Source organism: Patiria miniata, unplaced genomic scaffold, assembly GCF_015706575.1.
Source record: "Patiria miniata isolate m_02_andy unplaced genomic scaffold, ASM1570657v1 HiC_scaffold_6, whole genome shotgun sequence".
NCBI classification, from domain to species: domain Eukaryota; kingdom Metazoa; phylum Echinodermata; class Asteroidea; order Valvatida; family Asterinidae; genus Patiria; species Patiria miniata.
The window spans coordinates 14,363,847-14,381,748 of record NW_024037073.1 but is presented as its reverse complement, the minus strand read 5'-3'; the positions used below and the strand labels follow the sequence as shown (position 1 = coordinate 14,381,748).

Here is a 17,902-nt window from a genome sequence, read left to right as displayed (position 1 = left end):
TACCAAGCGCAAGGCTGAAGCAAACATCTCTAGTCCTTTGGATCCATCAGCCGGAGGTAGTATACACAAAGTAATAGCTACTACCCCTCTTTTTTTGTGGACCCTTTGATGTTCATTGCCTTAATGGTGGTGGCATTCAGCTGCACAGTGTACAAGAAATTTGTAACTACATGGTGTAGTTCAAAGAAGACTGTACTAGAACAAAGTTTGATTAACTAAATGTGGAAAAAGGACTACAGCATACAAATACATGTGTACATGTACATCATTCATGGTAGTCGGATACCGTCATTAAGGCCAAACAAAATAATACTTCTGCTTCCGGTTACCCTACCTACCCTGGTTTGACAGCCCCTACCCTATTTTTTTTGGGAGAAAAATGAGGAAAAAAACCTGAAAACCATCAATTTCTACCTTTTACCCTTGATTACACGCAGACACCTCCATATGATTGTACACAAAAAAATTGGCCCCCCCCCAAAAAAATTGAAATCCCTACCTACCCACCCTATTTTCAAATAGGGAAGCAGAACTATTTTTTTTGGTGGCCTAATCAACGTTGTCAGGTTTAATCAAAGTAATCCGGTTGGGAAAATCTGTACACCCATTAAGACAATACGTACATGTATGCATGCAAATACATACATGTGCATGAATAAAATTATGGGTAATTTCGTCTTGTCATGCAGTCATATATACAAGCATGAGACTATCTGTCTTTCCACGATAAATTATCAGGGGAGGACGATGTACTGTGTCTGTGGCTTTCAGGATTCAACATCATTGCGTAAAACCCTGAAATTGTATCTCAAAAAGACGTCACTCTGTGATAGCCTATCTCAGAAAGACTTTTTCCTGTGCTGTCCTATCTTAGAAGATATCTTTCTCTGGTGTTGTATCCAGGAGTGTGGTGTCAGCCGGACTTCTTTGTGATAATTTATCAGTGAAACGCGGGTCACTGTGCTCTTAATTCATTTTTATGTATTTTTTTTTCTATGTTGAAATGTAAAAAAAAACCATACATGTAATTGTCGACAGCAGTCCTGTGTACTTCTACTACAGAAGGCCAGTCCTTCCCTGGATGCCACCCCCATTAACACTGTCCCTTTTTATTGTTTTTTCCTTCTTTTTTGATACCATGTATTATGTTTGGGTATCACTAAACAATATTTAGGAATATAGGTTGGACAGAAATAAGCCAGCAAACAAACTTTAATCTTTGTTTTAAATACCTTTAAAAAAAAACATGCTCTGCAATTTTTGTAGTTCATGACAAATTCATATCTTCAATTTGCACTGAGTACAATTCCTGCTAGAGACCAAATTAATACAAACTAAAACATAACAAAACAAAACAAACAAACCAAAACAAAACACACTCAGCAACAAAACCAATACTGGGCGAACTTACTTGTAACTGCATGCATATATCAAATTGTAGACAGATGTAGTCACCAGAATTAAGATGGGGCATCTTTTTATGAACAGTATTATTTTCCCCTTTCACAGGCACTGAAGAGGAGTCTGGTGATTTGGACTTGACGGATATCGACGACAGAGAAATTGATTCGGTTTGTCTCCATGTTTTTCATCCATTTTATTTGTGGTTGATATTTGTTTGACCTGGTATATTTACGAGTAAAGTTTTGGGTAAAGTATTGCTGTATATAGTGTAATGAAATGTGTGAAAAAATGTGGTCAAATGTCCTTTGCCTGAAAACAATTGTAGTTTTTGTTACATTAAGACTGTAAAGTGTAATGACAGAAGTGATGTAATTTCTTGCAAAATTCCAGTAAAACCTTTTGCATCAGCAGTATTATACACTGTACAAAAAAATGTACATGTACACCGGTACGTACTGTACTGTGAGCTCTTTTTCTGCTTGCTTTGGGAACTTCCTCTCATTCTGTTGCAGCAGGTCATATATCATACCAAAGTTTCTAAAATTTTGCCTGGTACATTTTTTTTGTGTGGGGGGGGGCAGAAATACAAAGATTAAAGGCGAGGCAAATTTTACAACATCAAAATGCCAAAGCAGGCTCCCACTATATCACACTGAGTTTATATTATATTAACAAACAGAATATCCAGACTAAATGTTTTGAAGACGAAATGATTTTGCGATTCAAGAGAGCACATGTCAGCTCTGTGGATGATTGGTGTCCTATTCCGAAATTGTTGACATTATGCTTGGGAAACTTTTCAATATGCTTAAATTACCTTTCCAAAAAAAAAAAAAAAAAAAAAAAAAGGAAAGAAAAAATGTTGCTCAGCGATAAGGTTTCCGAGATGGGATTGCTGAAATAATCAGGAATCGCCATAAATTTGCTGGCGTGTGATAAATCTGCCCTTGTGTGATTTTTGCTGCCCTGGGTATTTGGGTTAGTTCAGAGTCTTAGCAGGGCTGGACCGGTTGAGTGTTTGTATACATGGCCAGACATAACACTCTTGTCACACCGCTGGTGCTGGCAGACATGCTATGGTCTATCTGTCCCGCTGCCCAGCTAATTTGCCTGTGATAGGGGATGATAACAGGCAGGGGAGGGTAGTGGGGAATCGCTAAGTGAAGATTGTCACAGCCGCAGCGGCTTTAATCCATCATGATGAATGTGGGATAGAGCTTGGCTTGGCTTTTTACCTTACCATCTTCTGTATTCAAGGGTTGTATTCGGCGTCTAGGCTGCTCTACTGGCCTTACTGACTTGTATCTCACCTCTACAAAAAGGGAAAACAAATTTAACTGATGAATCATGACAAACTGTTTTCTGGTGTAGTTGTTTTCTTTATGCCAATGTACCTGGGGTCAAGATATGATTTTGTCTGTTAGGATAGTAAGAACAAACCAAGAACAAAATCTGAAATGTCCTTTGAAGGTCCAGGAGCGGATCCAGGAATTTTTGCAGGGGGGGGGGGGGGGTACTGGCCCGTCGGATTTTTTAATGTCCAAATGTTGGTATTGGTAATGCAGCACATTGTTACTATTATTTTATTTGGGGGGGGGGGGTTGTCAGAGCAGGGGGGGGGGGGCAACCCCTCCTCTGGATTCGCACCTGAGGTCTCTCCTTCAAAGGTGAGCCCTGGACGGGACAAAATATTCTGAGATTTAATCCGCACATTAAACTTTAAATAACAAAGACAGATGACGATGGCTACCAAGGGGTAATTGTACATGACGTTATGTATTGAGGGGATAAATTGACATGTCACATGACTCGTTTCTTAGTAAAGTTTTTGTACATCTTGTTGACAGACTTCACCATTTATTGTCTGTTCCTTTATTTCATTCAGTTTATATTGAACCCAGCTGAAGTTGCAATCAAAACGGAGATATGGACCAAAGAAAATGCCGAGTACCTCAAGCTAATGGAAGGTAAAGAGACACGCATCCCCCATGAAAAAAACACACTGACCTAATGTTTCTTAAGATATTTACCCCATGTCTTACAAGTGTCCCCTGTGTCTGTTTATATCAAACTTCACAGGAGCTTTTAATTTCTCATCCCAACATGTCTTCTACAGTTCACATCTTATGGCAAAAAAGGCACTCGAATGTTGAAAACGCACCCAAGGCAAAAACATCCAATCTCTTCACACTCACATACTCGCACCAAAACAACAGCTCGAGTTCCCAGATTCCTGATTTCTCTCTCACTTGGCGATTTATATTGATGATTTCTACGCCTGGGGTGCATCAACCAACATTCACAGGTTTGTTGTCTGGCACTGGGCTTCCGTGTCCGGGCTGAAACCCTCTGAATACCTCGCTGCCGTTAATGCCATCAATTTGTCTGGCTTGTTTGCCACTGCCAGAATCAATTTAACCAGTCCAATCCAATCATCCAGGTCATTTAAGGAACACTGGGCTGGCTAAATTGTGGCTTTTTTATTCGACGAGAACCCCGAGACCCCGGTGTGGTTCATAAATTGATTTGTGTTGGAAGGCTGGAAGCCTTTAGAAAAATGGCATGCTCCTGATGAGGTTGGAGTTTTAAAAAAGGGGAGGGGGGCTTTTAAATGATATACACACCTTTCTGACAACTCTCTGCTTTGATTGGGGATAAATGGGTGAAACAAATTCCAAAGTAAAATTCAACAAGTTGGAATTGATATGCTGAATTTGCCCAATAACTTGTGACACCTACTGTCCACATTTGATTGTTCACTTCAGGAATTATTGGTAATATTGGTTGCTAGTCATAATCTTCACCCTCGACTAAAAATAAAATCCCTTGCACAAGTTTTTAAAAGAATTTTGTTGGGGAAGTAATAATAATAATAATGTGGTGCTTATATAGCGCTTTATACCAAAGGTATCAAAGCGCTTCACAATTATTATCTCTGTTCATCAGGCCATGAGACCAGTTTTTGCAGCAGCTCGAGATCAGCGCAATTTGGTCTCTACCTTCACAGGTACCCATTTATACTCCTGGGTGGAGAGAGGCAATTGTAGTAAAGTGTCTTGCCCAAGAACACAAGCGCCGTGTTCCCCGCCAGGGTTCGAACCCATGTACCGCGGCACGTGAGTCGAACACCGTAACCATTGGACCTCAGTGCTGTCAAACTGCAATGTATTCTGTAGTTTAAAGGGGATGAAAGTGATTAGAAAAGTCTATTCTGTCTTTTATTTTGCAGAGAAAAAAGCGAAAGAGGAGCTTGAGAAAGAACAAGGAATCACGAAAGAACCCAAGAAGGTAATAGATCTTTTAGCATGATTGTACTACACTGTTTAAACTCCTCGTTGAATCCATACAACCATACATGTAGCTTATTGAGGCAGTTTGGGGCATTCGCTCGCACCCCCCGCCCTGCAAACAGGACGCTGGGATACTCTGATGAATTCACGCTCTGATTGGTTGGATTATGCGTGACCAGTGACCTGCGCGTCATCAAGGTCATGACTCTGCAAGGTTTGAAACGGCCGTTAAGACTGATTCATTACTCTTTTATTCCAGTTTAGAGATTTTTTTTTTCTCGTTGAAAAGCGCAATAATTTAAGAAATTCTGTAAAACTTATCTGTGTTGTAAATTCACAATTCCCGTCACTCGCTCAGGCTCCGTTTCGAATCACGAACGGTCGGATTGCATTATGCGACGCTCAAAATTGTGTCCACATGGTCCGCGATGAAACAGAAATCACATCCGGCATGGAATGTGCGCAATTCCATGGGAAGTTTTTGGATAGCATTTGCGCACATTGTCTAACTGCGGTCTTGAACAGCTGTAGCCAGATGCTTTATACATAGGTCATAGGCCACTTCCTTCACAAGATTCTGTGCAGCTCATCAGAGTATCCCAGCGTCCTGTTTGCAGGGCGGGGGGTACGAGCGACTTTGGGGCAGTAAAAGGAGTAACAGGTAGAGCACTTGAGGGCGGTATAGGGACTAATGGATTCAACAGCGGCTGTGGCTAGCTTCAGACCTCGGTGGTTAATCCTCGACATGTCATGCTTAAGCAGCTCAGCAAATTTTGTGTGCTTGGCAAAAAAAGAAGAATTATCCAAGTTCCAGTAACAGTTTGTATCGGTTATGGTCGTGTTTGGATAGGGCTTGATATCACACACCAGTCTATGGGGCAGCCACTTCCCATAGAAACGTGAATAATTTCAACCCGTAGCCAAGCAATTGGGACACGACCTATTGCTATGAAAATCTTCATGCTGAGGAAAAATTGTCATTAACCCAGGTTACATAATCCAGGGGGAGTGTGGCGAAGTGGTTAGGGTTCGTGTCTCATGATCAGAGGGTCACAGGTTCGAATCCAGCTGCTGGTCATATGCTGTGTCCTTCGGCAAGCCACTTCATCCCCACTTGACTCCCGCCACCCAGGAGTATAAATGGGTACCGACATTAGCTGGGGATTAACCTGCGACGAACTAGCATCCCATCCAGGGGGAATAGAAATTTTCTCAGTCGTTTCATGCTACTGAAACCGGAGATACATTGTACATGTACATGTACATGCCGGTCTGATTGGCCACATTGGCTCATGACGGACTTTACTTAATCCAGCACCAGACACAGAAGTAACTATTATTATTATTATAAGACGTGGGAGGAAAACCCCTGAAGAATATTCTAGGGAAACCCACGGAATTGGGTAGGGACTGAAAACCCAATCCACATGTGGACCAAGGAAGGAATGGAACCCGGGCCATAGAGCTGAAAGGCGAGGAAAGCACCACTGCGCTAACCTGACTCTCCACATAGAAGCTCATAAAAAAAATCATGTTATAAAGAAGCTCATAAAGAAATGTCAAGGGGAACTGGGGTAATTTAACCTAATGGAGGTTAAATTAGATTTGTTGTAAACCATAAAAATGTATTTATGGTCAAATTTTTTTTGCCATAACACTTCCAAACCTGCTAAACAAAATTTGCAGAAATAGTTTGAAACCATCTTAAAACTGCCTCAACTCATGTTTAAAGTTATCACTATTTTGAAAAAAGAAAGAAAGTTGCCGAGCTTAATAAACTTCAGGCAAGACATACATGCACACTGAAACATCAATTGAAGTCCTCGTAAAACTTACGGTAAAGCACCAAATATGAGCACTCCCGTGTGTAGAGGCTCCCAATTTTCTGCTGTCATCATCTCTTGCTCATGTCCAACAGTAAAGTGCCCCATAAATCAAGACAGGTATTCCACAAAGGATCTCCACAAACGAAGCAAGTCACATTTGATGAACATTACCAAACAATCTCCTTCTTTTCTTTTCTTTTAGAGGAAAAAGCATGTGCGGAAGCCACCGATACAAGCAAGCACGGCGGGGGAGGCCATCGAGAAACTCTTGATAGAAAGGAAGATATCCAGTAAGATCAACTATGAGGTGTTGCGAGACCTCAACAGGTCATCAGGTGAGGTATTAGACTCTTGGACCTTTGACCTCATCTTTGACCTTTGACCTCATCTAACTTCATTAGGTCAGTCTTACTAAGTAGAAGATAAATCCACCTCAAATTATAATAACAATAAACATAATCTGGGTATACCACAAACTTGCCTATCAAATTCATTCACCAGTTATCTCACTTCTTGGCATGCTGGGTGCACCCAGCATACAAGATATGTCAGTTTGTGGTTCAACTGACAATTTGGTGCATTTTGTTTCTAATTTCATGAAAATGTTATTTTGGAAACCTTCTCTTTGGCAATAGGTCAGCAGCCACCATCCACACCCACCACCCCTACTATCTTGGAGAGCCCTATCAAGAAGGCCCTGCCGCTGAGACCAGCTGCCTCTGTAAACAAGAGACCCAGGCCCCTCCTAGGTGCCTCAGCTAAGAAGGAGGTAAATCGGCTTGGGGTTACTTTGCTTTATCTCTCTCTTTTCAGTGTTTTGTTCTGTATTTGTTTTTGTTTCGTGCCCAGAGATGTGGCAATGCATCCAAATGCAAGGGCGTATCCGGGGGAGGGGGGGGGGGGCGCCAATGGTGGCCATGGCCCCCCCCCAAAACAAACCCTTTTTTTTTTTTTAAATGGCCTCGCGAAAAAAGGCAGGCACTGTGTACACCACCATCTTTTCCTTACAAAAATTTGGTTAAAAGTGGTCAGAAATTGCCTCAGATCGCACCACAGAGCATCTAGAATCAAAAAATTTGGGCCCTTAAGCAGGCCCCGAGCCCCTTGCCGTAATTTTTGGACCCATTTTTGGGGACCCAAAATTTTTTTGGCACCCCAAAAAACTGTTCTGGATCCGCCCTTGTCCAAATGCAGTGTTGTCAAGTCAATCGTCACAAATGGATATCAAGTCAATCAAAAGTGAATTCACAAGTCAAATCTGAAGTCAACCACAAGTCACGTCAATTGTCATATGATAAGTGAGCTCATATGAAACAAGGGGCAAATGTTGACAAAGGACCTTCTGTGATTGACTTGTAAATGTGAATTCATTCCATTCTACTCTACATGTATTTCAGATGTCTGCTGTCAAGCACCTCAAGTTAGAACTGGGGGTTCGACCGGAGAAATCCACTCCTTCGAACATAGTGGTGGAGTCTGGCCCAGTGGAGTATGCCACAGAAGACGGGCCAGCTGATTCTATTGAAGGGGTGGGAATGGAGGAGGAGGAAGTAGGAGGGGAATATTTCGAAGAAGAAACAACATTGCAAAGTGCTGCTCAGCTGATGGGCCATCAAGGTGAATTAATTTCTTCAATTTTCATCAAGTTTTTTCAATTAATGAGTTCTTTACATCAAAACGAGTATGCTCAGCTCTTCATTTTTGTATATCGCAGTTTTTGACATCTGTTTGTGGGTCTAAATGTTTGCAATTCCTACTTGTTTTCAAAGTGGAAGTTTTGCAAAAGTGGTCGTTACTCAAAGAAGCTTTGATGATTTCAGAATCATTTTCTTGCATAGGGTCAACATTTTCCTGTTAGATGAAGAAATAGTAATAGGTTTTCCATATTTTTTTTTGGTCTTCCCAATCATCCTTTTGATTGAGGATTCATCAACATTACTCGTGTTTTTTGTTTTATTACTATTATTGCTTTGATAAAAGTTTAGAAGCTAAAACATTGTTCAGTCATGGAATGATTATTTAAATATTTGTTAAATTTGTTTTTTTTTGGGTGCTTTGGTTTTTGTTTGTTTTTGATTTTGTTGTTTTGTGTTTTGGTTTTTGGGTGTTTTTGTGTGTTTGGGTTTTCTGGGGGAGGGTAGTTGGAATAGTGGCTGGGAAAACGTCCTCCGTAACTAGGGAGAGGGGCGGTTTTCATGAAATAGACTACATGCATGTAGAGAGCTGCGTTTACAGTCAAATTGAATTCACATTAAAATATTTGCTTCAGATCACGTTTCTATCTTTCTTTTTCCCTTATGTTTTTTTTGCGGGGGGATGGGAGAGAAAGTTCTAGAGTTCCAATCGCTAGTCGAACCCTCTCTCTGTCACTATGCCACTAGGCTGCGCGTACATCAACATCACTCTAGAAATGAGAACACACTGCGTGTATTGGTCTAGATTCCCCTGCTCCAGATCTCGGTTGACCTCGGCTGGCTGCAGGTAACTTGTCAGCTCGCAGGAGAGAAGACACCTTGATCTCTTTCTGTCTCTCTCCCCCCAGACATGCCCGGCCGTCGGTGACGTATCTACTCAGACAGTTTAATGGAAGCCGCGCGCTGGCAAATGTTCCATCTGCTCAATATCCGGATGTTCATTTCTCCTAGGTCCCCTGTTAATTCTGGATCACAAGTTTGCTCCTCCATCCCCCCCCCCCCCCCCCCCCCCCCCCCCCCCCCCCGGTAGGAGAAGTGTTTGCGACGATGCAGGTGTATGCACCGTCGCTTCTCATTAAACCTCTAGATGCTTCAGTGGACTCTCTTTTCTTGCCGATAGTCTTTTTTTTTCCAGCGTGTGTTTGCATCCGTGTATGTGCTGCTTATTGTCGGAGATGCATCTTAAATTTCATACCAAACTTGTGTCTGGTTAATATCTGGGGCAGATTTCACCGAGCTACTAAGTACTTGTAATGGTTAAACAAGTTACCATCTTAAAAACATCATACAGGATATTTTGTTTGTGACTGTTTCCTCGGCTAATTGTTTTGCAAAGCACATAACAATTTTGTGCTTAACAATTCCATGAAATTGGGGTTCAGCTCAGTTTTTTCAACATTGATTTGGCGAAAAGATTTTCATGCCGCACACGACTCATTATTGAATGCCACAAAAGAGAAAGAATAATCAAAAGTAAATAAAAAAGTTCAGGCGGAAGTGAATTTTAGCAATTTGGGCTCGGGAAGTTTGGGCTAGGGAATCTGTTTTTAACACCATTAAAAAAATACTCAAACGAAGAGAAATTTTCCTAGCAAAGCAATAGATTGGTAGATAATAAGAATTAGTTTCTCTAGTCTTTTCCCCCAGAGAATGGCTCTTTTACGAACCATTTCACTTGACCTTTCTTCAATCAGTACCGTCTCTCTCCCTGTCATCTCCAGGAGAACGCTTGTTTAATTCCACATTCTACTGTTGCAACCTGAACTTCTTCAGGAAAATGTTTCGCCTCCAGGCATTTTGCTGACGCTCGTCACAACATAAATGTCAATGACCCAAAGTTTCTCTCTCCAATCAACTTTTTTTCCCTCTGTTTTATTCTTTAAAGTGTTGTGATGTTTTTGTAACATAGATTCCTAGGTATGAAGCTGTATTTCCATTTTACCATTTTTTGCTTCTTCTTTTTACCCCTTTCTATTAGGGGTGTGCATTTACAGGTAGTTTGGGAACCGGGTACCCGATTGAAATAAACACGAGTACCCGGGTACCCGGGTACCCGGGTACCCGAGTAGCGAGTACCTGTTAAAGAAAACAACCCCAAAATTCAAATCTTGAAAGATGCTGCTCAGATTGTTCATAATAATACAACTACATCGGTGATATTACAACTACATCGGTGCGTCAATACAGCAAGATAAAATTGTGTACAGTGAGCTTTATAGCTTTACGGTGTAAATTGCAACTTTCGCAAACGTCATAAACGTGAAATATGTTGTGTTTTCCCATGTTGCCTGATTTTCATTTTGAAAATTCCCCACAAATGGCATTCAAAATCTTTCTTTTCCACTGTCTAAGAAGTTACTAAGTTATTTGAAAAGTTTGTTACGGGGACCCGATCTCATAATCTGGAACCGGTTCCTGACATCGACGGTCGGGTACTCTGGTACCCGGTTCCGATGCACAGCCCTACTTACTCTTAACCCATGATTAACCCCTGTACTACATTGTATTACATTGTTTTTATTCGCTGATGATTTTTTTTTTTAGTAATTGATGACCTTTTTAATTTAATCTTATTTCTTTTTACGCTAGTACAAATTTTCATAGTAAGAAGCACAGTGTAGACAAAGAGCACTGAGCCTAAAGTGCACATAATTCTGCACACATATTTCAGCAGGCAATTCCTCATTTCACACCAATTAAAATTCCCCCTTTATACCTTCCATTTTATTAATTGATTGATGAAACCTGGGAAAGGAAAATGTACAGCTGGCAGGAATTTTCGTTATGAAAAAAAATCTGATGAGCTTCCCAAAGATTGATGTGTTTTTATGTTGCAGGAACCTCTCAGCTATGCCAACACTTGTCATGAGTCGGCATATTCATTCATCGCCCTCTCCCTTCCTTTGTTTATTTGTGAATGTTTCATTTCGTCACGCCAAACTGCCAATGAAGTTGTCCAGTTCACCGTTTTGGTGTGCGGTGTGTACTTAATGTACTTTACTGATATGAAGAATTTCTAGCCTTTTTTTCTTTCTTTTTGGTTTTCATTATACAGGAATTGATGACTACCAAGATGGCTTTGAAATGGATGACTTGGAGTAGCGGTTCTACAATGATGCAAATATATCAATATGGTGGGGCTTCAACGTGAAAAAAGGTGCTGCTACATTTAGAGTTGGTCTTGACTCAAGTAGAGTTCGGGTGGGCTACTGAAATTGAGGCGAATTCCAGACATGTTGAGTGTTGACATGTTGAGTGTCTGGATCTTTGGGACTCGTGTCTTGGGACAGTATTTCATTCAATCTGTCAGCGTCTACAATGTACGTTAAAATGCGGTCAGGATTCCACGCATGCATGCACATCTATATACACCAGACTACTGTTTTTTTTTCTAGAGTCAGACCGCGTCCGAATTACTTTGCTAGAGCCGTTAATAACTAACACACATACGGATGAGGCTGCATCCACTTCCAATAGACGCGTGTGTTATCGCCAGTCATAGCCACGTATCTTGGATGCGGCCTCATTCACAGGTCACCACAAGCCATCACAAGTTCAGCACTCTCCCAGTCTTATTAAGTCACAACCTATTGCAGTATTAGCTGCAGCAAAGGCATTCCTGTATGTGGCCAGACTTGTGATTTGGCTTGAGATTTGAATTGTGATTGACATCTGATTGATTCTGTTCTCTCAGATGGAACTGGACTCTTTCAGTAACCACAAAAAGTTTCAGAAAACTTATTGAAGATGATTTCTTGGGGGGTATTGTTATTTTGTTTGTTTGTTTGTTATAATGTCTCCTCAGAGAAAAAGTGGAGTCTAAATTAAAGGAAGGTTTCATTCTGCAATAAACTGCTGATTAGTTTGCTGCCACAGGTTTCAAATGACTGACTTTTCCGGAGGTGTGTGTAAAGCCACAAAAGTTGCAAGATCAGAATCAGCTTTTTTGTCTTTGTTGAAAACAAAAGGGATCATGGTTAAACCAGAACTTAATTGTCAATGACTAAAATGTTATTTCTTATCATAGCATTTCTTGTCATACCATCAGATCCTAAGAATTGGACATTTGTTGTCGGACTGTTGTAGCCTCATACTGTATTTATAATTGAAAAAAAAGAAGTTTAAAAAAAAATGTGGCCCCTGTTAACAGAAAGCCAAATTACTGGGAGAAACATTATGTTTTATAGTCAGCAGCCAATTTGTAGTTGAAGCACACGCTCCGTTGTGTAGCTCAGCCACTGTGATTTACAGAGCTGTAACTAGGACATCATGTTTTATTTTTACGTCTTGAAGCATAATCAAATTTTGTGGAAAGTAGGCACGCCCGGTGTACTGTAAATTTCCCACCGTTGCCTGCTCGCGATAAATCCACTAAATCATCAAATCGGATTCCTCCCCCAAATGTGCAATCACTCGACAGAGACACAGAGCCTGGGACGAGGATTAAAGAGACAAAAGAAGAATACAGAAATACATAAGACACTTGACGAAAGAAAACCGGGGGATGTGATACGTGTGAATTACATGTAGAGAAAGGGACGATGGGGCGAAGTGGAGATGAGTCATGGTTACCTCTGTGTGTGTACTGTGCGTAATGATGCCCTACTTGCAGGCTTGATCATATCTGATTGGATTTAGATAGGATTACATGAAGCGAGTCATGAGTGGAAATCATCACCTACATCAGCAGCGTCAGGCTTTTGTTGGTCTGTGTATGTTAGCACTAACTCATTACGACGCCTGCCTGTACCTTGGCACACCATGGGGGGGAAGGGGGGCTGTTGTCAGTTTTGGGCCAGATTAGACATCATGAGGCTCCCATTGCAAGCTATCAGCGAAGGAAGGGGGGGGGGGGAGAAAGCGTTGACAGGTGGGGATCGTCTCGCTCTCGCGCACGAGGGTGAAAGACCTACCATCGCTTGCACTCACGGCCCTCTCTGCGGAGATATGGGTTAATGAATGTAAGGGGAGTCGCCTAGCTATACAGCAACTCTTACACATGTTGGAAGCACTCTCATGTGAATGTACCCTGGGATGAGCTGTGGTCAGTAACCGGTTACCGACCTCCCTGCTGAACTTGTTTTTCTTCTGTTTGTATTCGTGCCGTTGTCCGCCGGGGAAAGAACTTTTTGAGTTTTGATGTTTGTTTTTGCCCTGAAGTTGTTATTGGTTTGAACATGGAAGTGAAAACACATGACTTTCAACAGTTCGGATGAAAACGATCAAGCTTTGAGATGTCGCTGCTATCTTGCAAACAGTTAAAGATAAGCAACCTTTCACCCTTACAAGTGTTTGACTTGATAAACTTTTTGTATTGTCACCTTTCAGAGAAATATTGATAGTACATCTGACACCTCAGTACAATGCCTGAAAGTCGGCGACTCTGGAATGATGGCACTTGGCTTTCTGAATTTTATTCCAGATGTCCCCAATCGATGAGTCATGAAATTAGGAATAGATTTCATTCAATATGTACAATTTGGTTGGTTTTTGTTTTTTCTTCCTAATTTTTTGGTTTTTCAAAGCAAATCTAAGTTCTTGTGCCTCACTTGTATGAGCAATGCCAGGACCTTTATTTAACGAATGAATCTAACAATAACTCAAAGATTTGATCTTACAGTTTTATGTTCATGACCTCCCTTGATAGTCTGTATTCAGCGTATTTAAAATTCCAGGGGAAAATGTACATAAATAGACATGTATATTTGTATATAAGGGAGTATGGCCAGTGCACCAGGTAATTAAAGAGTGTTTTTGAACACTGAAAATATTTAAGTATTTGTAGTTACTGTACAGTAGTTTATTAACAGGGAATAAATTGGTTGGGCAGTGTCCTATGTCCAAGGTAGAGTGCCCTTTGTCATGTCAAATCATTTGACAATTTTTTTTTTCAAAATCAACTTCATACCCTTGACTAGTGTACCAAATGCCACGCTTGTATCATTAAAGGCACGATTCCCCCTAAAATTTCTCCCAAATATCTGCCCTACTATTGGTCCAACTTGACAAACTAAATCATTAAAATCATAATAGTGCGAAACAGAATCACCACAGAGTCAAATTCAGCCACTCGGATTGGAAATCATACTTGCAGATCACTTTATTGAGTTGAGTTTTCATCTTCATCATTGTCACTGTGTGTCTTTGCATCTTTGAAAATTATTTACACTTGTTTAATATATACAATGGTATACACAGGCAGCATTTGGATTACAATGCATTATTAAACAAAAGCATAGACTATTGATGATAATGCAATGAACACTGTTATTACTCCCAATATGGTCATTTTTGTGAAACCGGTGAGACAAAAGTTTTGTTCACAGTAAAAAGGCCATATGACTTGCTCTCATACTGTTAACTGAAGCACAAGTAATAGGCCTAATGCCTGCTTTTGCTGCACCATGAAACTGGGCCTGATAGGCTTTATTCACAAGTCGGCCATATTAAATTGAAGCGAGGTAAATTATTCATTTTTGGAACTTGTGAGAAGAAATGAAAGCAATGAAATAAGGATTCATTACAAATTAATACCAGTCTGCTCTGATGAATAATCAAAAATTTGTGATTAAATACATGTATACCCTAATGTTATAAGCCACATTTAAAAACAAATTCATTGTGAGGCTTGGAACGCATAAATAGTCTGGCACCATCCATTCAACAGTTTACAACTTACAAAATACATTCAGGGAACACGATCAAAAATGGCTCCTCGTGAACAAGGTCTACTGGTACCGTTTGCACAATGCAGAGATTGCTGTAGCGTGAAATTTTTCTCCAAAACTGCAAAATATTGATAACTGAGCTCATGAGATGTGACTGGCATTATAAAGAGAGGACTACGTCAAATTGGTCAACAATTCTAAGCTTGATTTAGATAACAATAATAATGTGGTGCTTACATAGCACTTTATACCTAAGGTTCCAAAGCGCTTTACAATTACTGTCCCTGTTCATCAGGAACGAGACCATTTTTTTTTTCTGCAGCAGCTCGAGACCATGCGCCATTTAGTCTCTACCTTTACAGGTATTTCACAGGTACCCATTTGTACTCCTGGGTGGAGAGAGGCAATTGTGGTAAAGTGTCTTGCCCAAGGGCACAAACACCAAGTTCCTCATTAGTGTTCGCACCCACGTACCACAGCACATGAATCTGACACCGTATCCATTGGACCACAGCGCCCCCAGACACCTGATAAATAAGGTAACCTGAAATCACAATTAATTTCTAATTGGCAAATAATCCATGGGCAAATTCAACAGGAGTTGTAAAGCACAGATTGCTTCGCAATATCAGCTTATCAGCCATGATTAGCAGGTGACGCAGATATTGCCAGTAAATAGTTCTCAGCTGGCTTGCTTAGGACAGGAAATTGCCAAGCATGATATTTTGAACACGGCAGCTCCCCAAAAAATTGTGCCCAGATTAGCAAATCCCCTGAAAGAAATATGACAACGGAATATACCCGTCTGATTGATTAGAATTGTTGCCAAACGTTACCAGTCTCTGAACATGATTGGGTTGTCAAACAAACTTGTGACACTTTACTGTAATATTTTTAAGTAAACTACTTCTGGCAGCTACCAAAACAGTACCCTTCAAAAGTGCTTTTGAAGCTATTCTTTATGCACCGCCATTCAATGCAACAACAGATAAATACAAACACAGAAGCATGCATGCTATAATTACAAGGCAAAAACTAAGACAAGTGAAACATTCAAAGGTCAAATAAAAAACAGTTAACGCCTAGGTAGTTAAAAATCTGAGTAAACAATGCTACTATTATAAAATACAGTCCAGTCTGTAACAAAACATATTCCATACTTGTACTTGGGCCTTAAGAAATAAATCCTACTTTATCATCTCAACTGTATTATTTTTGATCATGGCATGATTTTTGCATTTTATCTCAAGTGTTTTCTTCATGCAACAAATGAGAGCATGAGCCAAGCTATAATGTCAACAGCTAACAAAATAAGTGCCACTCTGTCTATGTAATTTTGCACTATTTTGCATTATTTGTGACAAATGGCATAATAAAATAAGATGCTAAGCAATAGGTGGCAATTTGGAATCATTTGCCCCCTGATCACTTTTTGACAAATTCTGGACTTTCTGCTCAGCGACATTTTTTTTTTAGACATAGAACCAAAGTACAAACTTCGTAGTGTCAGAAGAAATACAGTTCCAGATGAGAAACTTTCTGAACATTTGGTTTAGATGTCATTGTACAGGAGATACTTGTTTTTGAGTTCTGGAATTTGCATCAAGTGGTTTCGACTCAAGTCTTTCTTGTTCAGCAGCTTTCTGGGTCAACTCGTCCCCAAACCAGGGCACAATCTAGCCCTAATTTCAGCCCTGACATCTAGTCATAATACCCGGGGCCCAGACAAACTGAGTTAGTGTGAAAAATCCCCTTGGCCCTAAAAAGATCTTATCTAATGGAAGACAACATTTACAGCCCACACTCCGAAGTAAGAAGTGGCACAGGTTTCCCACGCACGGATCATGGATACAACGCTAGCACTGTGACGTCTCATCTGTAATGCGTCTACCAAAAAGGGGGAGGGGACCCAAAAAGGAAAAAAAAAAAAAACCACCAAGATTGCCTTCTTCCTTTCAGCACTGAGTGAGTCACCGTGATGGATGTACCACACTACATGAATTGGTTTTCTTTGAAATGAATGTATCGTGCCATGGTTAAGGAAGGAAGGAAGGAAGGAAGGGGGGTTGCATTTGCAAATCACGGATGCTGAGACTAATCTGCCCGGCAGATGTCGGTCACTACCCTCCGGGTCTGGGTTCACAAACCAGTCTTGGGAATGTGACGTGGGAACGAGAGAAACACTGAACGATACAGTGAACAAAATGGGTAAATCTGAGAGGCTGTCCAACGTGAAACATTGAAAGTTGCAAGCATTCCGACAGAAAGACCATGGAAGGATCGTATGTACCACATGACGGAGGCATCAATGTGGCAACAATTGTGCACCAATAATTGACCCTTTTACTAATCACATTTTTTCTGTGCAATGCTGTATGCCGAGAGCATTTCCTTAAATGAAGCAAATTCAACAGGGGCTAATTTCATAGTGCCGCTGACATGGTTGAGTACAGAAATTTCGGCAAAAAGTCTACTAGCCAAATTGTCATGCAATGTTCATGCACTCAAACACTGTTTATGACTGTGCCTTAGCTGCTGACTGTGTCCAAGCACATACATTTGCTCTGCAACATTTGCCATCAAGCACTCCATGACACTGGACCGAGATTTTACACACCGTGAAGTTTCATGCTCATGCCGCTATAAGCATTGAAATTCTGGCCTTTATGGTCACATAAACTCCTATCGACTGCAACATAAAAGCCATGCTAGTGATATAGACAAATGCGAGCACACTGTCACTGTAAACTCAAAGAGGGCCCCCTGCAATGGCCAAAGCATTGTGCTGGCTTCTGTTCAGTTAATCTGTCATGGGGAAGTTGATTTGTACAACAGCTAGCACAATGTCTCGATAGCATGCTCGTACTGGTCTATAGCTCAAACTAGTCAAACTGGTTTGACCCAACAATACAAACGCAAGTATGAATGAAGTGGAGTTAGATGTTTTGAAAATATATATAACATGCACTGTCCATACTACTCAATCCGTCCCACAAAATAAAAAAACAAAAACAAACAAA

At 40.7% G+C, this 17,902-nt stretch overlaps 1 protein-coding gene across 1 annotated transcript in view; it reads left to right on the top strand.

Annotated features, from left to right (window-relative positions):
- LOC119742393 (transcription factor IIIB 90 kDa subunit-like) overlaps positions 1 to 11,525 on the top strand; it is a 56,351-nt gene extending 44,826 nt beyond the window's left edge. Inside the window, exons 12-18 of the mRNA XM_038218290.1 lie at positions 1,510 to 1,571; positions 3,290 to 3,371; positions 4,634 to 4,692; positions 6,723 to 6,855; positions 7,156 to 7,289; positions 7,918 to 8,137; positions 11,270 to 11,525. Of these exons, the coding sequence (XP_038074218.1) occupies positions 1,510 to 1,571; positions 3,290 to 3,371; positions 4,634 to 4,692; positions 6,723 to 6,855; positions 7,156 to 7,289; positions 7,918 to 8,137; positions 11,270 to 11,316 (737 nt within the window). The 3' untranslated portion in view covers positions 11,317 to 11,525. The remainder of the gene's footprint in view (positions 1 to 1,509; positions 1,572 to 3,289; positions 3,372 to 4,633; positions 4,693 to 6,722; positions 6,856 to 7,155; positions 7,290 to 7,917; positions 8,138 to 11,269) is intronic.
- The last annotated feature ends 6,377 nt before the right edge of the window (positions 11,526 to 17,902 follow it).